Source organism: Rousettus aegyptiacus, unplaced genomic scaffold (genome assembly GCF_014176215.1).
Source record: "Rousettus aegyptiacus isolate mRouAeg1 unplaced genomic scaffold, mRouAeg1.p scaffold_m13_p_15, whole genome shotgun sequence".
Classification (NCBI taxonomy): Eukaryota; Metazoa; Chordata; class Mammalia; order Chiroptera; family Pteropodidae; genus Rousettus; species Rousettus aegyptiacus.
The window spans coordinates 6,839,942-6,866,742 of NW_023416290.1; the positions used below are offsets into that span (position 1 = coordinate 6,839,942).

The 26,801-nt window shown below is 38.8% G+C and overlaps 1 protein-coding gene and 1 pseudogene across 2 annotated transcripts; one reads left to right on the forward strand and one right to left on the reverse strand.

Annotated features, from left to right (window-relative positions):
• Nucleotides 1-269: 269 nt before the first annotated feature.
• On the reverse strand, nucleotides 270-25,706 carry TERF1 (telomeric repeat binding factor 1). 2 transcript variants are annotated; one of them, XM_016153711.2, is made up of 10 exons: nucleotides 25,365-25,706; nucleotides 22,801-22,896; nucleotides 17,365-17,486; nucleotides 15,933-16,019; nucleotides 13,886-14,035; nucleotides 13,054-13,163; nucleotides 10,158-10,217; nucleotides 8,554-8,642; nucleotides 6,113-6,222; nucleotides 270-748 (listed from the first exon to the last, which is right to left on the reverse strand). In XM_016153711.2, exons 1-10 carry the CDS (start codon nucleotides 25,669-25,671, stop codon nucleotides 566-568), a joined length of 1,314 nt encoding a protein of 437 aa, XP_016009197.2. In that variant the 5' UTR covers nucleotides 25,672-25,706; the 3' UTR covers nucleotides 270-565. The 2 variants fall into 2 exon arrangements, with proteins under 2 accessions (XP_016009197.2, XP_016009198.2); XM_016153712.2 differs by lacking the exon at nucleotides 10,158-10,217.
• On the forward strand, nucleotides 21,134-21,252 carry LOC118612306 (annotated as a pseudogene).
• Nucleotides 25,707-26,801: the final 1,095 nt, after the last annotated feature.

Genomic DNA, 26,801 nt, shown 5'->3' on the forward strand with positions numbered 1-26,801 from the left:
CTGAAGCAGTGCTCAGTAACGGGACAAATTTTATCCTATAGTCACTACTGTTTCAGTGTTTTCCTCTATATGAAACTACGGAAAGGAAAATTTTAAGTATGTTAAGACTCAAGATTAATTTGTACATCATTCTAAGCAATTACTGTATCAAGGCCATAAATCATTACCTCTTACGTCAACGCCTATTACTCACTGATGTAGAAACTTCACGTGCGTGCCATGGAGTTGAAGTCAGCCTACAGATGCAGAACAGCTTGCCAGAAATCTGCTTTTTCTCTGAACAGGTTTCCATTTTTTTTATTGGAATACGGATTGGGAGCAGAAGTACTGAAAGCACTGGGGTTCGACAGATTTACATTTCATCAAAGTGAAAGGGTTCTTAAAGAATACAGTGATGGCATATAATCCCATACAGCACAAATACTCATATCAATTAAATGACTGTGTCACAAAAAAACACTATAATGCTTTAAATAAAAATGTTAAGATACATCGGTAACTGCCAAGTTTCAAAGAAAATGGAGTAATCAAAATATTTAGCCGTCCTTTCATCAAGCTTCTACAGTCACATGCAGTCCTCATTGTCTGAGCAAATCAGCTTCAGCTTCTTCATAGTCCTCCATCTGTCTTTCAACATGACGCTTGTTCGATTGTTGAATTTATAATGTAGGAGTATCTGAGACCAGTTTCCCTCGCCATATTTCCTCACGCCAGATTTCAGATTCTTGTCTTCTTCCCAAAGCCATGCCTTTTGATAAAAAAAAGTTATTCAGAGACAATTCTTTGTTTCTAAATGAGGTACGACTGACATATAACATTATATTAGTTTATATTATAACACAATGATTCGATATTTGTATATATTATGAAATGTTTTTGTGCGTGTTTTACTACAATTAATGTCCATCAAAAGTAGATAGAAAGTAGAAGTTATTTACAGAAACAATTTTTTAAAGAACATAGCTACTATAAATGACTTTTTAAAATATTAATTTCTTAAACATGGAAGCAATTTCTGTATACATTTCTTAAGCTTATGTTAAGATCTCTCATTTATTATAACATTTTTAAAGGCCCTTAATAGAACTGTTTTTTTATGTACACGTTCTATGGCTCAGCTGCTTAAGATCAGAGAGCTACAAAGAGAAAGAGTTAAACGCTAATCCAGTTCCCCAACTCATCTGACTTTTAGCCCACACTCTCATTTAAGATGATTTTCTACAGCGGTCAGTAGGGTGGTATTTATAATCCACATACCTCTAAATAGAACTTATGAATATTTAATATTTTATTAATGAACAGTGAAAACCCTGTTCTGTTTATAATGGGCAAAGTACCTGCACAGGTAAAACTCAAATCTGTAAAAACATGTTTTTGAAAATACAACTAGCATGAATTAAAACTATATTATTTTATTTTTGGAGAAAATGATAAAAAATTTTTAAAAATCAAATTCAGTATCATACAGAGGGAAAAAATGACACTCAGTATTTGCTAAAGGTGACCAACGAATTATTCCTTCTGCTGACATACTGAAGGAGCAATATGACCACCTGAGTGATTTACTGTGACTAGACTATGATTAATTTCCCCAGATGACTTTCACATTTTCTCTAAAAATCGATTCATCATCAGTCACAAAAAAGACAAATCCTGTATGATTTTGCTTAGGCATCTAGGAGTCAAAATCATACAAACAGAAAGTAGAACGGTGGCCGCTGGGGGTGGGGGAGGAGGCAACGGGGGGCTGTTCAACGGGCACAGGGTTTCAGCTTTGCAGGATGAAGAACTCTGTGGACGGACGGTGGTGACGGCGGCACAACGTGATAACCGTGTTCGACGCCGCTGAACTGTGCGCCTGAGAACAGTTACGCAAGGCCACACGAGCCTTTGCGGGCGCGATGAAGGCGACAGCACAGACCGCGACACGGACGAACCCCAGCGGCTCGCACGTCTTGAACCACTTCACACACGAGTGAGGGTGTGTACAATTTCACACGAAATTTCAGGGGCCACTGAGACTCCCCTTAAAAAGCCTATCGGTTTTACAGTCTCCAAGATAACATTTTCTGTTGTGCATGAAGTTGCCACACAATTATTCGGCTTTAAAGAGTAGCCTTCGGTTTATGTGAATTTCATACACACAGCACTGTTTTCTTGTTTTAATCTGAGTTATATTACTTTTAATAGAGATCACAGACGATACCTGATATAATACCAAAGCCCATTTTTCTCAAGAAATAACTAATATTTTCTGCTCGAAACCTACGTAGGTTCCTGGCCGCAACAAGTTTAAGCAGTGCTTTCCAGTGGAGCTCGCATGCAGCAGGGGTTGGCAAGCTAGTGCCAAAATCCAGCTCCGGGCTGTCTCCACAGCCCAGGAGCTAACAACAGTTATTACATTTTAAAAGCTATTTTTAAAAAAGAAAAAGAGAAGAGTATGTGACAGAAACTGTATGTGGCTCTCAAAGCCTAAAATATTCTCTGCCTGACCTGTACAGAAAAAAGTTTGCCCACCTCTGGCCTAGAAAAAAGTTACAACTGAAAACCAGTGTTTAACATAAATATTTTCTCCTACTATTGAAGAACTTGATATATTATTTCTTTGAGGTTGATGACGCCTTATTTTGTTTAATCTGATGGTTTTTATAGTCTTTGCTTAATTTCATTTATGATTTAAAGGTAAAAGAATCTTTCAAAACATCATATGGAACAAGTGATCAAGTAGCAATAATAACTACATTCTTTAAAAGATTGGCATTGACAGGGGCCGACTCCCACTTTCTATGGATAGAGCTGAGTAAGTGACACAACTGGGTTACCAGCACCAGGTCAGAAAGAAAACACAAGGACAGTCAAATTGCATAGGGCTACTTTTTCTTAAAACTCTTCAAATTAAAATGCACCCGATCCTTCTTTCCTGAAGCTAAAAAGTGTATATAACATATTTGATTTCTTCTGCCTATAGAGGAAAAAACAATACTTTATAATGCTTTAAAAATGCTACCATTTATAGTAAAAATATAGTCTTACAGTGATTCCCATTACATACCATCTATGGAAAAAAAAAGTCTTTGCTGTTGAAAGGCATTTATTTTCTTTTGAATAAAAGAAAGGTTCTTTTTAAATTGTGATGAGGTAGGCAGCAAGGAGAAACTGTCTAATCAGGTATAGTACTGCAATAAAAATTTTTAAGGAGCCCAAATCTCAACACAAAAATAAGGTAAAATCTGCCACTCATCTGAAACAAGTTGTTCTACCAAAAAGCCAACAGTTGGAAGCTAAAGGTAAATCCAGACACTAGTGATATCCACAGAATTCTTTTTTGGCATAGTAAACACTGCTAGACAATATCACCTCTATTTTATTCTTTAAATTACATAGTTGATATCCCACATTTTGTTTTGAATACAAAGAGAAACCGTTTTCTCAAATACATCTGTAAATAATGCCTACAATACCACTTGGAATTGCTGGCAGAACCACGGGGAGAGATCTACTAAAAGTATGAGGCAGAGACTTCCAGTTTTTTGGACCAATACATAAAGAACTTAGAAATATCACTGCAGTCCTCAGAATAAGAAATATCACTCCAGTTCTCAGAATAAAAAGTTGATGACTTCATCAACTCTTTTTAGATTCATCAAAGAATTAATGTTATGGGGCAAACTGCTGCTTTGAACACCAGACAGACAGAAAAGCAGACAGAGAGTCATGGCGGGCCAGGAGCCGAGGGCCGAGGCCCAGAGCCCCTGCTGGTGGGAGCATGTCGCTGTGCTGGCAGTCACTGGAGGCTCACTGCGGACGAGCTTGACCCAAAACACTCCGGGGGCCCAGTCATAGCGGGGCTAACCAATTTTTGAGGTTTACCTCCCAAAGCCCCACTAGGTTCTCAGGGCAAAGATGGTAGAAAAATCTCCCCTTGTTTCAAGCAGCAGGAAAAAAGCAGCCATTTTGAATTACATCCACACCATTCTGTTCCCAATAACAGAAGCCTGCCCTCAAGAGAAATTAATTTTGCCAGTGCCTAACTGACCTGTGCAAACAACCAACTCCAGCCCCCTCTAGCTGTCCAAGGCAGGGAAAGGAAAATACCCAACTTCGGCCCACTCTAGGCTTCCTGTTTCACCCAAGAGGGAAATAAAAGCTGAGACGCGCACTTGAAGGTCTTAGCCCTTAGGATGCAGGCTCACTAAAGGAACGAGACAATCGCGGAGCTACAGACGCTTCCTTTCCGCCTCCCCCATCCTACCACCACGTTACTTGGGCCCCTCTACAACAGCTGCCTCCGCTGAAAGCGCTGCCTTGGACTCTCACTAAGGAGTCTGTAGGAAAATCCAATGACAAGAGAGAGAAAAACAAGGAAATTTTAGCCCCTGATACCTATAGCTATAGTAAATAAAGCATAACTCCTCTCCAGACAAACAGAAAACCTCACGGTAAAGACCAATTTACCTTAGTTCCTTTTATTGGATACATCATGTCCAGCTACCAACAAAAAACTCTAAGGTACACTAAAAGGTGAAGAACACTATCAGAAGGGACAAAGCATCAGGCTCAGCTACGGCAGAGATGCTGGAATTATCAGAGTGGAAACTTAAAATAACTGTGATTCATATGCCAAGGGCTCTAGTGGAAAAAAGTGGACAACAGGTGAAAACAGATGGAAAAATAAATGTAAGCAGAGATGTAAACCCTAAGAAAGAATCGACAGGAAATGCCAGAAATCAACAATACAGAAAGAGAAATGAAGATGCCTTTGACGGGCTCATCAGAGGACTAGACATGGATCACGAAATAATCAGTAAGCCTGAAGATATTTTAACAGAAACTTCTCAAACTGACAAGCAAAGAACAAAAAGGAAAAATAATATCCCAGAAACAAGAACTATGGGACAATTACAAAAGTGTGACATATATGTAATGGGAAACCAAAAAAAGAGAGAAAGCATGAAATGAAGATTTAAAGTAACAATAGCTGAGAATTTCCCAAAATTAATGACAGAGATCAAAACAGATCTAGGAAGATCAGAGAACACAATGTAGGATAACATCCCCAAATCTATACCTTGGCACATCATGTTTGCAGGGCAAAAAAATCAAAGACAAAAATACATAAGACTTTTGGTGGCATAAGGTTTGCAGGAATTCACCCAACAGCGACAAGGAAAGAAATAAAATCCCAAACTCTGATAAAATTAGAAGACCCCTATGACCTGAACCACAATACAGGTGGAAGGTGTATGTCATCAGTGGAAACTGACAAAAGGTGTGTGTGCGTAGAAGCAGGGCGTAGGTACTCTGCTTCCTGATCTCAAGACAGAGCCTATGGTGTGTATTTTTCCAAAGTAGGAGCCTCCCTCAATCTGCAATTGCTCCAAAAACAGAGGTGGTAGGACTAAATCAGGAATCACAGATAAGCGATATTTGCAAAAAGCAAATCAAAACTCGGAGTTGCTTGCTATGTTCACCAGGTGAGAAAGCAAGGCCAAAATAAGACTGAGTCACAGGAAGTATTTCTAGTAGCCTAGAACTTGACCCTTGACCTAACATCTCAATATGAACCATTTTCAAAAAGCTTATCAAGAAAAAATTCTTAAAGGAGAGTAGGAAGCCATGATAGAACAAGACCAGATTTATTCACTGCTGTAAACAACTAGAAAACCAGATAAAATATAGGAAATGAAAGTTTCAGACACTGGACGAATTGCACAGGACCTTTATCACTGACAGGGGAAAGAGATGATGTGTCTTAAAACTGACCCATCTTAACTTTCTGAACAGAAAATATCAAATGGTATCTTCTTTTCTTTTCTTTAAAGCACTGAAGACTCATTTAAATTAAGTCCCATCTTATATCGGATGAACTGACTTTTAAATAAATGTCATCAACACCCAACTTAACACAATTTAAAAAATGCAGGTGAAGTATTTTCTTAGAACTAAAAAGGCACATTGGTCAATTAATCTAAGACGGCAAAATCAAAGACAGCCAAGAAACATTTCATACTCAAGATATTTTTAGAGTTGACAGGATGTGAAATAATCATAATTATTCAAGTTATGATTTTAACACACATTAAGTATTATTTTAAAAATAATAAACAAATACCTGTTTTTTCCTAGAGCGATGATTTTTAGAAGTGGCTGGCTGATTGTTTAAAGCATGCATTCCCTTGCTTTCAACGGCTTGCCTACTGTTACCTTTTGTCTTTCCTCCAACTAAAAGTAAAAAAAACTATCATCAAAAATTGTTTCACATTAAAACAAAAGAAAAATTATAGTTTTAAAGGTTATCATGAAATTCCTATTTATTTTTTAGCTATTTTTTTTTAAAAATAGAGTTCTATGTGCTTAATTTTTCCCCCCTTTGAATTTCGAAGCAGCATGGTACAGTGCAAAGATCTGGAAGTTAGAGGGCGTGTTGAATCTTCATTCTTTTATATTTCTTTAAACAAGTCATCTCACCTCCCAGAGCCTGCCTTTTCTTCATTTGTGAAAAAGAGAAATAATATTTACCTAACAGGATTGTTGAAATTTTCTTAAAATGGTATTTACGAAGTATTTGACACAGTGTAGTAAATATAACCTTTTACTTATTCCTTTTTTTATTCATAGTCAATTTGGTAAGATAAGAAATGTATATGTAACTGAAAAGAAATAGTACTGTAATTATGGAAAGAAAAATTTTTATATAGCAAATCTAAAAGAATTTACAAATAGAATGAAAAAGTTTTGCAAGACGGTTAGATATAAGATCAATAAATGGGACTCGATAATATTTTTGTACATTAGCAAGTTAAAATATTTAATTAAAATAACTGAAATATAATATTTACAATAGTAACAAAAATGTAACACTCTTAAGGATAAGTCTAGTAAAAGCATTCAAGATCTGTATATTGTAAATTACAAAGCTTTAGTATATATGTGTGTGTATAACATATATACATTTTAAGAAAATATACGACAATCTAAATATCCTTTTTGTTAACATAATTGTGTCAGTTCTCTCCAAAATTACCTAGTACTACAATTTCAAATGAAAAATTTAATAGGGTTCTTCGAAGAACGTAAGATTAATCTAAACTTTGTGTGTCAGGAATGGCAGTCCACCCTGGGCCCTGAGCATCCCTGCAGTTCTTGCTAAAGGTATGTACAGGGTTTTCATGTCCTGATACCAAGCAGTTTCTGTAGTTAGTCAGACAGGCACTTAAGAAGGTCAAGGGAACTAAATTATTTCAGGTTAGAATTAATTTAGTTTAGCCATTTTGTAGTAATAGATGTAGAAAAAAAATCTGGAACTCCACCAACAGGAAGCAAATATTTGAGTGTAACCTCACCATCTTTAAAACGAGGATGATGATAATATCTACGGATGTAAATGTTTCAGAGCTGTCATTTGCAAATACTAGCTAAGAGTGGCCATGCCATCGGCCATCAACTATGAATAAATTTATTCAATTAATATTTACTGCAGGCCTACTATGTGCCTGGCATCAAGCTGCTACATCTATTATTTTATATTGATCAGTAAGCATTTAGGTTTGGATCAATAAGGTTTAAAAATCCCTGTATTAGTACAGTACCTAGAACACTGTCAGTTTAATAACCATTTGTTGACTGCAAAAGCACTAAGGATGAACTTACGATCAACTTGCAATTGAAAATAATTATGGACTATTTTTAAGATGCTTTTTTTTGGTTATTGTTTTGTTTTTTAAATCAATGCCTTTAATAAAGATGACAAATTCTTAATGCAGTAAAGAGGGTAGCTAGATTCTACACATAGCCAGCCATTCCTCATTATTCATGAATTTTGTATTTGCGAATTCACTAACCTACTAAAAACTGTAACTCAAAAGCCAATACTCAGTGCTTTTGTGGTCATTGGCAGACATGTGCAGAACGGCAAAATTTTGAGTCACCTGACATGTATGTTCCCAGCTGAGATCAAATAGGGTGAAGCTCCGCCTTCCTGTTTTAGCTCTCATGCTATAAATAAGTGTCCTTTATACAGCCTATTTTCATGCTTTTTGGTGGTAATTTTGTTGTTTAAAATGCCCCCAAGTGTATTGTGGAAGCGCTATCCAGTGTTCCTAAGTGTAAGAAAGTGATGACGTTCCTCATCGAGGAGATACTTCCCTCAAGCATGAGTTATAGTGCTGTTGGCCATGAGTTTACGTTAATGAATCGACGATACGATATATGTTAAATAAGGCATCTTTAAACAGAAACACATAAAACAAGGTTATGTACTCATCAGCTGACACAAATGTTGTGACCAGAAGCTCAAAGGAACCGAACCCTGTATTCCCTTGACGTGAACTAGCAATGAACCCTCAGAGCCACAGTACTCTAAGCGAGGCAGTCAGAATAGCTCTCCAAATCAATTGGCACCTCTAACTCTGCGAAGTCAGGACATTTGATCTTTGTGCTTCAGTGTTCTGAAGTGCCGTGTGTGTGTGTGTGTGTGGTGACGAGGCCCAGGGCTGGCTGGCTTTCCAGAACATATCAATTCCCCACTTCTGAAATTGTAACAAGAGTACTCACTTCGACTAGTTTCTGCTCTTTCTTCTTTCTCATTAAAGTCTTGTCGTCTTCCATGTTGTGACTTAGATAAAAAGAGATTCCTGTGAGACCTACGAGACATAGGAAAGCTCATGATTGGTTCCACAAAGACTAGAAAAGCTACAGAAAACAGTACATGATTTGTCTTCTCTCTGTTCTAGAACATTCTTCTGCTTTGGCCTGTTTCTTTTGGTGCTATTCTTGCTCAGTGCCCATCTTAACTTTTGGCCTCTGATTTTTGCTATCAGACTTCCCCCTCTCCCATCAGTTATTTCCTCCATCTCGTCTACTCAGAAATCAAGATTCTTTTTATCCTCCAATTAGACAGATCAAGACAAAAAAATCCTCAGACTACGAAGTGTTAACTTTCATTCTCTCCTATGGTTTATATGTTTATTTTCTAAAGAGAAAAGCCAAAATGCCTTTATACATGAGATGGCAGATATCACTTGACCACAGCTTCCAAAAAAGGGCTTTTTCGAAAGGTAAGGCTGTTTGGCATTATAGGATGTGGCAGAATTTTTTGACAACTCTGCAAAGTTAGTATCAGTCCAATTTCGTAGAGGAACAAACTCTGATGGAAGTAGTTCACTCAAGTGATTTCGACACCACCAGAAACCTACACTTTTACCCCTACGAGTGCTCTACGCCGCTTGCTGATCCTCTCCCTCCCTCCCAAAACTTTCTGCTGTGCGCTCCAGAATGCCATTCTTCCCTCTTCACCAGTTTCCCCACCTCTGCACCTCGTCTAAAATCTAGCTCTGCCCTGGGGACGGCATCTCGCTCCTCTGCAGGCTTCCCAAGTAGACACCTGACCTCCCGCCTTCCGTGAACCCCCGGGTCCCGGAGGTGGCCCCTACACTGCTCATTCCCCACTTCCTGCTCCCACTGACAGTGTAGCCCATGAGGATCGCTTTACTGAGGTGAATCGCCACCTACCACTCTTCAGAGCCACTCGCCCCACTTTCCAGTGCTTCCCATCATTCACAGACCTTTCTCCACCCCAACTATGAACTTTTCGGTGTTCCCATGGATAACCCACATAACGTCCTGGCCCCTCGATTCCTCATTCCCAAATACCACGTCAGCCACAGTGACTCTTGTTCAGCATCTCGACTGCTCTATCTCTGAAATCATTCACGCAGACTTTCTGCTCTCTGAACGTGTTAGATTGTCGTCACAGCATTCCCAGTAGTTAAATACAGTTTTTCATAAAATCGGATTTTGGGATGGCCATCAGAAATGTAACCTCTCTATCCCCTTCCTGCCTCAGCATCATATCCTTGTTCGGTGGCAGAATAAGAGTTTAATAAGCATCTACTCTAAGTTCAAGTCCTCCCTATATGTGTATTCCAATAATGGTTCTGTAGAAACAACGCAAAACGAGCCGGGACCCCAGAGGCAGGTCTCTACAGTTTGGAATTCCGGGCCACACCAGTGTCTTGAATATCTGCAGAGGCAAGCAGGGCCCTGTGATAGTCTTTAAATCATCCCATTTATGTGGCAGTTATTATAACATGTCTAGATCTGCATGAGTTGCTAAAAAGATTTTAAAGACAGAGAAGAAAACTGCCAATTTACTTCACCTCAGCAAGGATACTGTATCATCTGAAGATTCGGTTACTGCAGACGGTTTGTCACTAACACTTTAAAAGAAGGAAAAAAATGTAATAATGTAATAAACTTTTCATAACATTATTTTCCACACAGTCCATTTACTAAATATTTCAATTTATAAAAAAACCTTTTGGAAAGAACCCCTGGTAACATTAGGACATATACTGTCCATTACGACATAAAAAAACCTTTTGGAAAGAAACCGTGGTAACATTAGGATGTATACTGTCCATTACGACATGGCTAACTTTTGCCCAGATGTGTTTACTAGGTATTACATCAAGCTTCCCCATGCAAGTTAGGCAGAATTAATGTTGTAATCAAGCATTCGTATGTCACGCTTTAAAAAGTTCTCCCATGCATCTTCATTTCCATGAATTCCAGTTTAATTTCTTGTCCCCTTCACCAGCGGACTGAACTTTATAACAAATTCCTCCCTTTGCAGTAGCTAAAACGGGTTCCCACAAACACGACACGACCACTTATACCTTCCATGCCTTCATGGGAACCACACTCTCCTGAAACGACACTTCCTCTTCTACCCACCTGTAAAAATCTGAACTAACCTTCAAGGCCTCACTCAATGCTCACGTTCCCTGAAGCTGCCCATATCGACTTTAGCATTTATGTCCATCTATAAACTTTAGCAACAAATTACATAACGTCTGCTGTTTGTTTCACACTGATAATTCTTATGGTCTTAAATAGTTTATAAGCTTCGTCAGAGCAAAACATTTATTTCGTCTAGTGCTGGTAACACGAGGGCTTCATCTGTCTTAGCATCTGTCTGTCCTTGCAATCACATTTCTGATTCTATCCTTGCTTCATTTGCATCCTGCAGATTCTTGTCCTGATACAGGTGAATGTGATGCTTTATTTGTCCTGATTCTGTTTGCTTCCAGGATGGCTTCGATAGCTGCTTGATTCTTAATCTTTACTTTGTCTCTATTTTTGGTTTTGTTCCCTGTATCTAGTATTACAAGTTCTAATGTATCCCTGATAACGAACTAGGCACCACGGATACAGAACTGATTAAGAACCTCCAGAGGCTTCTCAATCTAGTGAGGGATACAGACAGACAAAGTATGTTACTATCCAAGATATGTGACTCAGTGCTAAGGGAGCACAGAAGTGACAACTCTGATGGAGAGGTCAGTATGACTTCTTATAGGTGATCTTTGAGCTAGATCTTAAATGGCCAGTAAGAGCTTGCCTTGGCGAAAACAGAAAAAAAGTAGACTCAAAACTGAAGCAAGGGTAGAGGCATAAAAGAGCTTATAATATTTCGAGGTCAGGGAGAAGTTCTGTGTTACTAGAAAGTACTGTATGTGTGGGCAAGAAGGGGTCAATGCTTAGGTGCAGACTTGTTTATGAACAAAACTGAAAGCGTCTACACGGGGTTTTATAAGCCATGCCAATAGATTCTGACTCATCTACTAGGAAACAGGAATCTGATGCATGTTATTAAACTGGGAAGTGATTTAAACAGATTTGTTTTCATGGGGAGCTAACTCTGGAAGTCACGTCAAGGATGAACTTGTGCTAGTAATAAGCTAGGATATGAATGATAAGAAAGAATGGATTAGAGAGGCGTTTCTGAGATGGGATTCATAACCTGGGGAGACAGCTGGATGTGTGGGGTGAAGAAGAGGCAGGGCACAGAGACAGATGACACCGGGAACTGTTTTACACACACTGTCTGGCCGGGAGGGCATCTGAAGTAAGTGCCGGTACGTAGGAAATGCGTTCATTATCAGTAAGAATTGTGGAAAGTTTTAGTTTTATTTTAAAGAAGTGTTACAATGGGCCGGAAGGCTGGGCCACAGAATGTATTCAGTCTTAGTATTACTCATCTTTGATTTCCTAAACAAAATGAAATAATTGAGCCAATAAAAATAAAATTTGTACTTCTCAAAATGGGTCTCGGAAAAAAACAAGTCAGTGGGAAATAAGCCTCCAACGGAGCCTTTGGGGAGATGAAGCAGCGAGGAGCAGACCCTGCTCACACAGGCATGGACAGGAGACTGTAAGATGACTGAGCTCATCGAGCTCGTGGTATAACCAAACCATGTCCATCCAACCTGGACCCCAATGCCCACCTCTAAGAGCTCAAGTCATGGTCCCAAGGATAAACAGTAATATTACATCCATGCCGACCACAGGATGTGACTATGTGGCCTTGGGGTAGGGTGGAGGAAGAGAGGGAATGGACCGCAGGCTCAACAGAGAGTCAGACTTTTCTGAAGGCAGAGTTTGTCTTCTTTGATAGGGTTAGTTTCTAAAGTCAAAGCGAAAGGCAAAAATCAATTCCGTAAAAATCACCCTCACAAATCCCTAAAGAAGAAATAATTTTGGAGACTGAACTTTCATCTCTCGATATGAATGACTGACAAGCTGGCTCCCTCCAGCACGGGAGCAAATCAGTTTGTTCAGCGGAGGACCAACAAAGTGGGCTAGCTCGCGCTTAGAGAAGGTGTATGAACGAAGTCTTACAATACTGAATAATTCGCAGTACAGTAGAAGCGTCACCTAAGGAAGGCATGTGGGACCCGAGGACGAAGGGACACAGATGAGTCGGGTCTCCGACTCAATGCCGTTCCAGAGCACACGTCCCCTGAGAATGGTAAACGATATTACTCATGCTATCTAAACTGCACATTTTCTCACTCTATTTTTGTTTAGCATATGTAACAGAATTTTGCATAAGCCATACATACTCCAAACAGCCAGCCAAAAGTTAGTCATCAGCAAGACCAAATACCTACTGCTCAGTAATTATTTTTATTAATAGTGGCTTAGTAGCATCACTTTCACCTGAAGATACTGCGCTCCTAAGACAGAAAATGTATCAAGGAACTGACAAACCTTCTCCCTGTGTCCGGATTAGCGTCGGTCCCCGTGTCGCTGTCACTGTCAGGTTTATCCTGATAGGCTGCTGTTCTCGCTCTTTTACTTTCCACCACTTTTGCTGCCGCCTTAAACGAAGGAATGAATGCACTGAGCCATTTTAAACGAAGAGCATGAAATTAAGCCTTCTAATTCTTTGACAGTCATAACTACAGCACCTGTTTACAGACCAACAAAAGGCCCCACATTGTTATTTTTCCCAGTAACTGTCCCAGCAGCAGCAGCTACTTGAGCCACCTGCTTGGTGTATAAGCATTCTGGAGGTCTTTCCTTGCAAATGTTATTGGATACACACGATACTCTAGGCAATTTCAGGATAAAGGTTAGTTAAATGCAATCAACAAAAATTCTAGATATTTAAAAATAAAACTACCTCAAATTAATCAATGATCTACTACAATATATTAAGTTAAAAACTTTCGAGGCCAGAGGATAAAATGCCTTAAAAAAATTTAAAGGCCCTTCTTTACCTTAATTTTACTTTTTCCAAAAATATGCTAAAATTTTCTTTAAAATTTAAACTAAATATTTTTTTACTTCTTCATTCTAAATTTTCTACTTCAACTTTTTTATTTTGAAAAATTCCCCTCTTATTTTGAAAAGTTATAAAAATACTACAAAGGTCACCAATAAACCCTTTGGATTTACTTACTGTAATGTCTGCCACATTCTTCTTTAAAAATTACTACATAAAATTCTGATTTGTTTTTAAAGAATTTCTATTTCAAGTATTCTCCTTTATTATAACAATTTCGACCAAGTCTACCAAGTTTCTCTGAAATAGTCATACCTTCATTAGAAAGGCTGATGATTTTTCGTTGAGCACACAGTTCACAAAACTTTTAATTTTCTCCATCATGTGGTTATAGCTGAAGTGTTGAAAAAAGGAATGGAATGCATCTTTCTGAGAGATTACCGTAAGCAATTTCCTTCGTAAAGGCTAAAGAAAACAGAAGAAACATTAACACAAAATCCCAAATAAGATACTAGAAATTTTGTCATATTTAATTGAAAAGATCACTTGATAAATGTTAAACAAGCAAAATTAAGAGATTTAAAATTTTTTCATGTTTTAAATGGCTCACTGATATATCTTTCTGACTTAAAAAAATATATGATGAACCTGAACATCCATTATGAAGTTTAAGAAATAAAGACATCTGCCCAGCGACAGCCCTTGCATGCTTCCTTAACATGACTGGTAACGCCGCAGCCTTCCCCCTCCTCAGAGTAACTACTGTCCTGAAGTTAGAATGTACCATACACGTGCATTCTTTATACTTTCACCACGTATGTACACAACTGTAAACAATATGCAGTAAATACTATTTAGCAGTTTTGACTTCATACAAATGATGTTATGTATATTCATCTGAAACTTGTATATTTTGCTCAACTCAATGTTTATGAGATTTATCCATACTGATCTGATATTTGTAGAACTAATTACTTTCTCTGTTATGTAGTATTCCACTGATCAAAAAATCATATCCTCATCCATTCTTCTAGACTGTTGACAGCATTTAGGCTCTTTTCTATTACCACAATCTGTTCAATGTTTTTCCATGTCTTCTTGTGCACAGTACAAGTTGATCTTGAACAGCAATTCTTTCAAAGCTGGTTGCACAATAAAAGCTACAGAGCTTTAAAAAATTCAACTTCTCAGGCTCTATCCCAGACCATCTCAGTAGGGCCTGTTCCCCTCACTCCTCCAAAATAAAGCTTTATGGCTTTTAAAATTTGCACTGAAAGTGAGAACAGCCACTTTAGGGTGCTTATCTAGAAGTGGAGTTGCTGGAATGTATGCTTATATAGATTTTGCTAAAATACTCTCCAAAGTTTAAGTACCACTATACATTCCAGAGAGGAAGGCATGGCAGCCTTACCATTTCTCCACTTTTTGAGCCAACTATTGGTATTCTAAGCCTTTTACTCATTGCCTGTCGGAGTGCAGGAAATGCTATTTCAAATGTTACTTGGTATTGCCTAGTACCGATTACTAACACCAGTGAGGTTCGGCACTTTCTCTTATGCTACTGGCTGTAAGGTTTTCCCCTTCTGTGAGGTCCAAGCAGAGTCTGGGTTTTCGGTAGCCTCACAGTGTGGAGGAAAAAGTAGGAGCAGGAAACCCAGTAAGTGTATCAGGTTTCCTGCTGCAAGCTGGAGGGTTACACCCCAGAAACAGCAGTAGCACAACTATGTATACATTTATGATACGCGTACTCTGCTACAGGTGAGCTATTGTTCAATAAAAAGTTCACTGAAACTATCTTTTCTTTGAATAAGTTTAATTTACTCCAATAGCACTTTGCTATTATTTAAAAACCAGTGCTATCGACCTTAACATTACACATATACACAAAACTACTAATGACCCATAAGAAATCCATGAAAAATAAGCAAGTTATAATGCCTCTTTCCATTCCTGCACTGCCCAGTATAGTAGCCACCAGCCACACATGGCTACTGAGCCCTTAAAGCGTGCGAGCCCTGAGTTTAGACAAAAGTATAAAATAGCAGGTTTCAAAGACATAGACAAAAAAAGGAGTGAAAATATCTCATTAATACTTTTTTATATTAAATGTTAAAATTATTTTTTTAATATATTGGGTTAAATAAAATGTTATTAAAATTAGTTCCACTTGTTTATTTCTACTTTTTTAATGTGGCTACTAGGAAACTTAAAATCACATATGTGACTTGCATTACATTTCTACTGGATAGCACTACCCTTTGCTGTTTAAAGATAAATCGTTCCGTATCCCTCTGATGTTCTTTCAACGTTCCTCATTCTATATAAACAGCTCTAAAATTCTGGTTCTAATTTAAACAATTACCGTGTTAGAATCTGAATCACCAAATATTCTCTCAAAGACTTCTTCTGCTTCCTTAAAATCGCCACTTTCAATACAAACAGCTATAGCCTAAAAGATAGGATGACAAATACACACCTCAGATCGCTTTTCAAAATATCTAATTGTTGTTATATAAAAAAATTTTCAAAGGTAAAATAACTGTGGTTTAAAAAGACAGAAAAAATTTTCCTTGGCCTGTTGCATATTTACTAATAAACACTCAGCATTCTATTTCTTTCTAATTTAGGCTAAATGAAAAGCTAATAATAACGAATAAGTTAGGAGCTACAATATGTATTCTTAGGACCCAGCTATGTATTTTGAACAAATGGAAAATGAGAGAGGAGGCAGATGGTATTTGTGATTCTGAGGATATATAAAATTTGCTAGTTAGGGTCCCTGTACAATTTCTAATAGAAACCCAGGAAGCCAAATACTTTTGAATAATCGTTTTATAAATTGGCCTTTTGGATACCAAATGTGGTAAATATGGGACCATTATCATTTAAGTAGCTTTGTAAACTTGGATGAATTATTTAAGTTTTTGGTGCCTCGTTTGCCTTATATATGTAAAAGATTGTTCTGAGGATTACATTTATATATGAAAGGGCTTAGAACAGTATCTGGCAAATAGTAAATAATACATTACACATTCACTATGTATTTTATGGTAACGCAACTTTATACTAGTAAATTAACAAAGGCCTGCTTCCTCGAGAGCCCTTCCAAATAGGGGTAACATAACAAATCTCAGCCCTGGGTTGAAATTCTTAAAAGAAGCAGTCATTTTTCTGCCCATTCTTTTCAGGTCTTCATTCTACTTGACAGTCACTACACAATCAATAATTCTTAGGAAGGTGGGCCACTATCTGGATTTTCTATTCAACAGTAAAAAATTCTTTTTTAAATAAGGAAAAGTGTATTTATCTAATAAAATCCCTATTTCGGGGGATCCTTTATATTTGCTTTGCCTATTAGCAAAACATACTTTCCTTATTATATTTTTTAATGGCTTTTTGGTTTATCACTCTTTAATACGCTACTCCTGAAATTCTATGTAGTTAAAACTTTACATTTTGAAAACTACATTGATCATAAAAATCCATTTATTTTTTATTCAATATTCTACTTTTTTCACATTTATAATCTTTCTATAAAAAATGGGAGCATGCTAATCACAGATTTTGAAAGTTGCTTGGTGATCTTTAAATAGATGCGGCACATTTTCGGAAGTGAGAGCAATCTACACGCAGGCAACAAACATTAAAGCAAAGGCCAGATTTCTGGAGGATGACTGCATTAACTTTTACTCTGGGTTTACCGTGCAACTTCTGTTAAGTGGCTCTTAATTTCTTCAGATGTCATATCTTTATTTTCTAGCAAAATAATAATTTTAAACACAAAATTCTCATACCTGAATTTTAATTAGATTCTCTATTTCTTCATGAAGTTTGTCATGTTCCTTTTCAATTGAAGCCCAAATCGTCAGGGCTGATTCCAAGGGTGTAATTCGTTCGTCTGTTTCAAATTGTGCATCTTTTAAAACCAGAACAAAAATAGGTAACTTAGAAAGCTAAGTAGAACCTTATTTTGTCAATTGTTAAAGATTCATTTCTTTAGGTACTTACCGAGTGTATATTACCTGCCAGGCACTGTTTTTGTATATACTAGTTTAGGGAAATGATTTTTCAAGTTAATTTCCTTATTGAAATCAACTTTAATAATGAAAAAAGCTAGATGAGTTTACAAAATATCCGAAGCTTTTATTTACTAAAATATTGATTTCGAGAGCTAAAGCAAGCTATATTTTACATAAGGTGTCACAGTAAAAAGCTCTTAAATGGTCTCAAGTCTAACTGCATTATAAGCCTCTAGAACATGAAATGAGCTTATTTTGAATTCGATTTTAGCCTGAAATCCTTGTGAATATTTGATAAAGGCTCCTTCAAGAAGTTATTTCTCTGCTAACGTTCTTCCAGTCACCAAACTTAAAGTCTGTCTCGCTCCTTCCTTTTTCATCGCCATATCCAATCTGCTGCAAAAGACTGCAGAGTGGCTTCAAACACCTCGCTGTGGAGTTTATTCTAGACCCATCATGCACTGCTTGTGTGGTGTGGAAAAAGTTTTGTCACCTTTCTAAACCTCAGTGTCCTCACCTATAAAATAGTGAAGGTAAATACTACCTCATAGGATTTATGTGAATATTTAATGAGATGATATTTACGCTACTGTTAAACTTTCTTAAAACAGAATTTTGATCAGGTTATTTTGATCGAAGACTCACAGTAGCTGATAACTACTTAGCAAATTACACACAAACATCTCATTCTGACATTCAGAACCTTCGCTATGTATGTCCTAAATCTATAATCTATAATTCATGTATTCAATAAGTACTGAGCACTCACTATGAATAGGCACTTGCCTAAAAACTGAACTATCTCAGTGAATAAGACTAAGTCACTATTCTTAGGATGCTCACAATGCTAACGATAGACAGATAAATCAACAAGTTAACAGAAAATTTAACTTCGGAGTAATAAAGGCTAGTAGAGAAAAGGGTACTGGGAACCCAGAAAAGGGTACTGGGAACCCAGAACGATGAGGGAGGGTCTCTTTCAGATAGAGCAGGTGGGAGAGGCCTCCCTCTGGAAGTGAGGGGTAAGGAGAGCCAAGATCAGCACAATGTGAAGCCGAAGCAGCAGTCACACAAATATCTACAGGAAGAGCACTCCACAGGGACCAAGTGCATTCTCCTGATAAGAGCCTGGTGTTTGAAAGGCAGAAAGGAGGTCAGTCTGCCAAGAGCAGTGGGCAAGCGGGATGTGTGCCATCTGTGGTAACGGAGGAGGGACGCAAGTGTCTGGGAACTCTGAGTGGACGACTGGATGGATGGTGGACTGGATGTGAAGTGTCAGGAAAAACAAAGGATTCTCAGATTTTAACAGCTGGAGGAAGGGATTGCCACTTACTGACATAGGAAGCCTGGGTGAGGAGCAAGTTGTGGGAGTTAAGCATGGAAATGAGGAGTTCTACTTTCCAGGTAAACTATAGTTGATTCTCCAAATAACTAATGTTTTTGCTTTGCCTAGAATGCCATTTTCACAATCCAATGAAACCCATCAATCCTTTTAGGTTTAGAGCAAACTCTACCTCCTTCTTGAATTCCTTCCTTACTCTAGTGACTAGGAAATTTCTTCTCTCTAAATCTTTTGTGTCACCATTCCCATTTGTTATACTGTGTAGTATTTTACACTTACACTTACTTAACAATCCCATTGGCTTTTCAGTGTCTTGAAGGCAGCAAATCTCTTATTACTCTATAATGCATAATGATTATATTTCAAAGTTTGAAACAGGAGCTATTTACTATATTCCTCCCAATCCCCACATAAGCTATTAGTTCCACAGCAACTATGTAGCAAACATACTTAAGAAAATTTCCTTTTTTCCTCTGAAAAATTACAGGGAGCATGCAATTTAATATTAGTGGTTTCAATGATTTCTACTTCATTTCCTGTTGCTCTCTCCTAATTCTTTCTCCAACATTTTTGATATAAAAATATATCCATTCATATACCACGTCTCTTTATATTCCAGGCTCTGTACCAGATACTTAAGACACAAACATAAAGAAAAAGTTTCTGCCCTTATGGGACTTACTTACATGTGAACTATGAGAGACATTTAGACAAACCAGTGTGACTGGTACTTTACTAAAATTATGTATTATGCCAGATACCTAGCTGTACCCCCTACCCGAGATTAATTTAATTAGTATAGAGCAGAGGCCACACATCTGTATTTTCTAAGAACTCTCCAGGAGAGTCCAATTTATCAGAGTTAACAGAGTGTTGGCCCGGAGAAGGGATATTAAAATATAGTCCTTCATAAAAGAGAAGTTATCGGAAAGAAAAAAGAAAAAAAGAAAAAAGAAAGAAGTTATCTGAATTGAGACATTAAGAGTAACCAAGTGACCAAGTGAAGAGGACAGGGTGAGGAGAACATTTCAAGAAGTTAGAGCAGAAGGTGAGGTACACAAGACATTCACACTCATAGTTAACAGCTACTGAGGCCCTATTATGTGTTGGGCACTGTGCTAAGTGTTTAACACGCAGTAGCTCCTCCCTCTACCCAATTTCTTTAAAAGAGTACACAGTATTACCAACCTTGTTTTATAAAGGACTTGAGATCTAGAGGTCACACAGTTAGCAAGTGGTAAAAGCAGACACCGGAACCCTAAAGAACTGAGTGTCTCAAAAAGGTGCACTTCAGGAGTGACGAGGTGGCTCGTGCGGCGGGAGGACCTGCTGTGAAGCAGCGAAATGAGAACGCAAAGGCAGGTTCCCCGACGCATCTTCATTTTCCATTTTTCTTTCTTTTAAAACCTCATTTCGGTATTTGTCTTTCCTAATAGGTCTTTCTTGACTGACATTATCTAACCCTTCTTACTAACCTGTCTTCCTCCTTATAACTGTGAGATACAGAAAAAATGTATATGCTAGATCTTCAAAATATTTACAGTGTAGAGCTTCATTTTCAGGTAGGATGTAGGCTGCTGCAGCAGGCCAGTGCTGACTACAGCCAGAAGAAAACTGAATAAACTGCAAAAACATGTTGCTATAGGCATGAGACAGCTGCGGCAGCAATGAGAACCAGATGTGCTACAATTCCAGAGAGAGGATTCTGAGGTGAGCTGAAGACCTGTAGCTGTTTTCTACCCTGAGCTCATTTATTTTTAAGGCTGGGGATCCACTTTACTCCAGGCAGGGAGATTTTACTGGGGGTAGAGAAACGAGAAAAGCTTCTTTTCTGGTGGTTTCCTTGGGGCAAGCTTGTTGGATCGGAAACCTGAAGAACTGAAAACACAGGTTTCTCCTCATGGAAAATTTGCTGGGTTCTGGGGCAATGCAAGAAACCAGGGTGGAAAAGGGGGGAAATCTCCCAGAGTCTCACAGATCCTAAGAGATAAAGTCCTATGAAAAGAGGAGCCTGCCATAAACAAACATTCCCCCTAGGAGACATTTGCCAGATCTTAAAGCCCTATGGTGTAGGAGACTATAGCTATTACTGTAGCCCCCGGCCATATGGAATTGTTGAGCAGTTAAAATACGGCCATTCCAACCTGAGATGTGTTCTAAGTATAAAATACATACCAGATTTCAAAGATTTACTAAAAAAAAGACTATGGCCATGCTACCCTGAATGTGCCCAATCTTGTCTGATCTCAGAAGCTAAGCAGGGTCAGGCCTGGTTAGTACTTGGATGGGAGATCACCGAGGAAGACCAAGTGCTATAAGCGATAATTAAACAAAACTAAACAAAACAAAAAACACAAAGATTCACTGAAAAAAAGAATGAGTAAAATATCTCATAAAGCATGTTTTATATTGGTGTTGGCATATATTTTAGAGATATTGGGTTAAATAAGATATTGCTAAAATTAATTCCACCTATTTCTTTCGACTTTAATGTAGCTATTACAAAATTCTCGATTACATGTGAGGCCTACGTTATACTTCTGTCAGGAAGTGCTGCTATAGAGCGACCACTAAAAAAAAATACAAAAGTGCATGTTTAGCTGAAAACCCAATATGAAAATTAAAATGAAGTTTTAAATGCTGTCTCACTTGAGTCCATTACAGTGAAATATATTGATTCCTGGTAACTGACCCTGCCTGGCCTAGTATGTCTAAGACAAAATGAGATTCTGATAAATTTCAAGATTAAACCACACACAAAATCTGAATATTTTTCCACCTCCTTTTTTTTTTTTTTTGGAGGAAGGGTTTTTGGGGCACTTCAGAATATTGTGACATTTGACTGCAGAACTACTCGGGTAACAACCATGCTAACCTGTGGTCTGCGCGGTCAGAACTTGCGAACTGTGTCCGTCAGCCCGTCTTCTTCAGCGGCAGGCCCAGACCAACCTCCAGTTCCACCTCCCCTCCATCTACTCTGCTTCTGGTCCTATCCACCTGGGGGCCAGGCACCGACTCCAGACCCACCCTCACCCCCAACACAAAGCATGCTACAGGAGCCAGAGCTAGAGTGCGAGATGTACTAACATACTGAGATTCTGTGTAACACAACATGTGTATAAGGGAGCAGTTTCACCTAAGTATTGCCTACCACTCAGGACTACCGGCAAAGCATTTTGTAAACTGTAAAAACAAATATAACTATGTAGTTATTCGAATCAAAAGGTCTTTTAAATCATCATGTTGTAAGATCAGCCATTATTGATAAACTGAATCATTTAAGTTCATTTAAGATTGACGATAACAATCTTAAATGAACTATGAGGACAAGGAAGAGAGCTATTACAGCTATAAGTCATATCCCTTATATAAATAAAAATAAGTGCTGATATCAAGTTCAAATAAGAGGATTCAAATATCATAGTTGCCAGTAAAAATTGGAGTAGGTATGATAGTAAGAGTTACCACAGAGTTCCCATGCAGGTTTAACATAGAGTCCATGACAGAGCCCACAAAGCCTAGTACAGCAGCATCAGAGTAACCTGGGAAACTGTTCGACATCACCCCAGGGCCCCTCGACCATCCTATTGAATCTGCAACTCATGGTGGGGAAGGGGACTCAGCATTCTGGTTTCTTTAAACAAGTCCTCTAACATTTCTCAAATAGACTAAAGTATGAGAACCACTGCTCTAAGATATGGGCTATTATTTCTTTTACTTCCTTTAGATATGCTTGTGCGTAGATGTATACAACAAACGCATGTGGGCAACTCTCAAAAACAAATGACAGCTCCCATCTGTTTCTTCTCATTGTCTTACCTTGAGACATAGATTGATATATTTACAATATAAGATAAAAACTCATTTACCAAGGCTTTTTCCTGCTGCAATTCTTGTCAAAAACTGACATATGTATATAGTTCTCAACTGATAAGCTGTGAGACTGGAGAGTCCATGAATAATAGCTGAAAAAGAAAAAAGTGAATTTTATTAAAAGCTCGACCCAGCAGTCCCCATGTAGTTTGTTGAGAAAATAGGTTGTAAACATCATGCAAAAATTATCATAAATTTAGAGCTGTATGCTGTTATACAACTTTTAAAAAATCTGAATAAAAAAATAGCAGCAAACCCTTGCAAAATAAAACTGATATTTCACACGTAGAATATTTAGAACTACTTTCACAGGTAGCACTCTAGCGAAAAGGGAGAGATACAGCAAACTGTAAAATGTGTCAAATCCTAATCTGGAAGCTTATTTTATGCTTTAAAATTAACATTATAGGCAATTTTATTTTATTTCTGTCAAGGTTTCAGTTGAGAGGCTGTTCAGTTTACAAAGCTTCATTTTAAATACATGTTTATTAATATTAATCTCTCAGATATCTGAATGTCCACCCAGATGTTACGCTAGGCAGTGGTGAGTAAACCGCAATCCTGGACCTCAGCAAGTTTACTACCATGTAGCAATGAAAGACATGTGACTGAACAGCTAAAGGAAAAAGGTAGAGAAAACCAAAAAAAGACAAGTATAGACTGCTATGGAAACAGAGAGACATTGCAGTGTAAAGCTGGAGGGAGGCGGAATCAGGGAGGGCTTCTCTAAGGAAATGTTTAAAGACCCAAAGTTGCCACTGTTAGCATTATACTTCACCCAGAGCTTTTAATTTAACATATAAAAAGGTTAAATTAACTAGCAAACTGAAAAGCAGTCCTGCAACCACTAAGCAGATAAGACAAATAAATATGCTTATTTGTATTTATGTCCTCAATTCTAAAATGCCATTGTCTTATACTATACTTGCAATTATCTTAGCCGAATATATCCATAATATAACTGAATAGGATTCAAGGTCAGCACAAAATTTAAATAGAATTTAAACATAATTCATTCACTATTTATTGACCATCGATTGCTAGCCGGTTTAAGGGACAGACGACTGAATGAGACAGCCAGTCCCTGCCCTGGATGACGTTTTAGTCTAAGAAGGCACAAATTAAAAAGTTATGCAAGTGACTAATTAAAATTTTATTTAAGTGCCACAATGAGTAAGTATGGTATAGGAACAAAGTGAAAGAAATACCTAATCGATTTAGGGAAGAAAGTCAGACCCTTCTATATTTACTTCCCTCCATATTCAACTCCATCAACTACACAATATAACTAGATATCCTAGACACCACTACCATCCTATTCTTTCTACTGCTAGGCAATATATAAAACAAACAAAGACCTACTCCAGATGAACGTGTGACTATCTTCTTTCTCCATACCAGGAACCAAACACTGCTGACAGTAAAACACAAGAAGGATCTAATAACTAGCAACGACAGTGGCCGTATTTAGGCACCAATACCAGGTGCTACTCTAAGCACTTTATATCAGTGGTTTTTAACTGGGGGTGCTTTTGTCTCTTAGAGGACATTTAGCAATGTCTGGAGACATTGTCATGAGCAGAAGGGGGTGGTACACGGTCAGGGATGCTGCTAAACATCCTGTAAGGCACAGAAGAAACCCACCTTCATCCTCACTCTCCACCACCCTGAGCCATACACAGAACAAACTGTCGGCAGTGCTTAGGGTCGAGAATCCTTGCTTTAATCATATCAGTTCACTTGCTTCTCTCAACAGCCCAATGAGGTAAACACTATCATTATCACTATTTTACACTGGAGGAAACTGAGGTACCACGAGGGTAACCTGCTTCACATCTTACAGCTGTAGAGCAGTAGAGTCAGGAATCTAATTCATGCAACTTACTCCAGAGTCCATGCTCTTAACCGTCACCCCATGCTGCTTCCCCAGGTAGAAGACACGTTAGGAATAAGTCTGGAAAAAGCGCTATGAGATAAGTGAGGTGTGAAAATAATTGAGTTAGAATGAAAGAGCTAAGAATTTTCTAGAAAGCACTGAGTTGTATATTTTTACAATACGGAAAGTGTAGTAAATGAAATTCTACAAAAAAAGACAAAAAGGAGTCCTTTCAGTCAAAAATGGGAATACGGAGACAAAATTATGTTCGCAATTTGCATATCTTTCATTGATTAGCTCTGCAACTTGAACAACAGTTTACTCTATGGGTTTCTGTGCCTTTAACCACAAAATAATGGAGGTGGCCTAAATTATTTCTTGGGTATTCAGCTATAACCTTGAAAGGGGTTTTTACTTTTTCCATAAACATTATTTTTTAGAAGTTTTAAATTTACAGAATTGTGAGGATAGGAGTCCCACATACCCTCCTCCCAGCATCCCGTTAACATATTATATTCGTACAGTATATGTTAAATGAACCAATATTGACACATTAACTGAAGTCCACGCTTCACTCCGAGTTCCTTACGCCTTTTCTGCGGCAGGAGCCCATCCTTCTATGGTACCACTTTAGTCATCAGACTGCGCAGCGCAGGTCCCCGCCCGGGCGCGCCCAGCACTCACCCTCGGCGCTGTCACGGGTCCGGTGGAAGTCCTCGAAACGGCTGTCGCGGAAGGCCCGGCAAAGAGACAGGCAGAGGAAATCGAGCATCCAGCCGGCGGCGACCGCCTCAGCCTCCGCCACCAGGCCCGCGTCCTCTTCTCCTTCGGGGCCCGCCGTCTCCACCTGGTACTCGAGCAGTTCCTGGCACTCGAACTGCTCCTGATCCTCTCTCTCCGCTTCGGGCAGTCGCTTCTCCGAGGGGCCCGCGTCTGGCCCGTCCGCACGACCCCGCGGGCTGGGGGCCGCCGCCGCGGCGCACTCCGCCATGTTCAATCGCCGGCGCGAGATTTGCCTCTGCGAGCTCCGAGCGACGATTGGCTGAGGGCGGGGGCGGTGCGGCGACAGGGCTTTTCCGCCGGGAACCCGCCAATCACGCCGCCAGGATGAGCAAGAGGCTGGAATCTGGCTTTTGATTGGCCGAGACCTGGACGTTGACTCCTCCATCACCCTGGGGCCGGGCTTTGTTAGTAAACTGAGTTAACTCCAGATTGGGCTGGGAGAGAGGGAGGGACGTGAGGGCAGTGCTTTATCCTCCTGCTAAACTAAAACATCGACTAGAGCTACACCGTTAGTTAAAATGGAAAGCATTTTATCCGCAGTGTACTTCGATAAGAGATGAATGGTTAGAACTTGTCACTAATATTCAAGCGTAACACTTTTGACCTTGTTAGCCACCTAACACGGTTACTACGCGATCACGAATCAACGCTGTTACGACGGACTTAATCCGTGCTTCTCCCACCCTGCTGTGCATCGGAACCAGCCCCGGGGGTTGTTAAATTGCTGGCTCCACCCAAGTTTCAGTTTTATAGATCTGAATTGGGGGTCCTTTAATTTGCATGTCGAGTTCCAGGGTGATGCTGAGGCTGCTAGTCGGGGGACCACATTTTGGGAATAACTGCTCTACAAAGAGTATGTTACTTTGGGAATTAATTTCAATCAGTGTCTGAAATAGACTATAGAATGCAGCTTGTACTGTTGTAGTTGCAAGGCCCAGAAAGACCCACGGACCACCAGAACTCAGTGAGTTACAGGAAACACACTCTATTTAGCCAGCTGAGTCTGCCAGGGGTATGCAGACACCAAATTAAGCAGCCCCGAAATGTAGAGGTACAGGGTTTTTAAGCCCCAAACTCCATTCTTCATTCTGTTTGAACACAAAGGTCTATTTTTCTTCTATTCACTACCTGTCAACCTATAGGTCGGGTGTGCAGGAGTACAGAAGCAGAAAGCTTATTGTTAGAATGTTATGTTCCTATGGGTGATAGCCAAGCAGTAATTTCCAGCAAGCAATCATTTTTAAGCAGTAATTTCCCACCAACACAGTACAACAATCACTGAGTGCTCATTTTGAACTTTGAAACTTAACCATAGAGCACAAGAGAGACTTGGTGGTG

Coding starts and splice junctions, on each gene's coding strand:
- TERF1 (XM_016153711.2), bottom strand. CDS start 25,671: ATGGCGGAGTGCGCCGCGGCGGCGGCCCCCAGCCCGCGGGGTCGTGCG. Junction 6,223..8,553: donor AAGAGCAGAAACTAGTCGAA/GTGAGTACTCTT, acceptor TTTTACTTTTAG/TTGGAGGAAAGACAAAAGGT. Junction 749..6,112: donor ATCGCTCTAGGAAAAAACAG/GTATTTGTTTAT, acceptor TTTTATCAAAAG/GCATGGCTTTGGGAAGAAGA.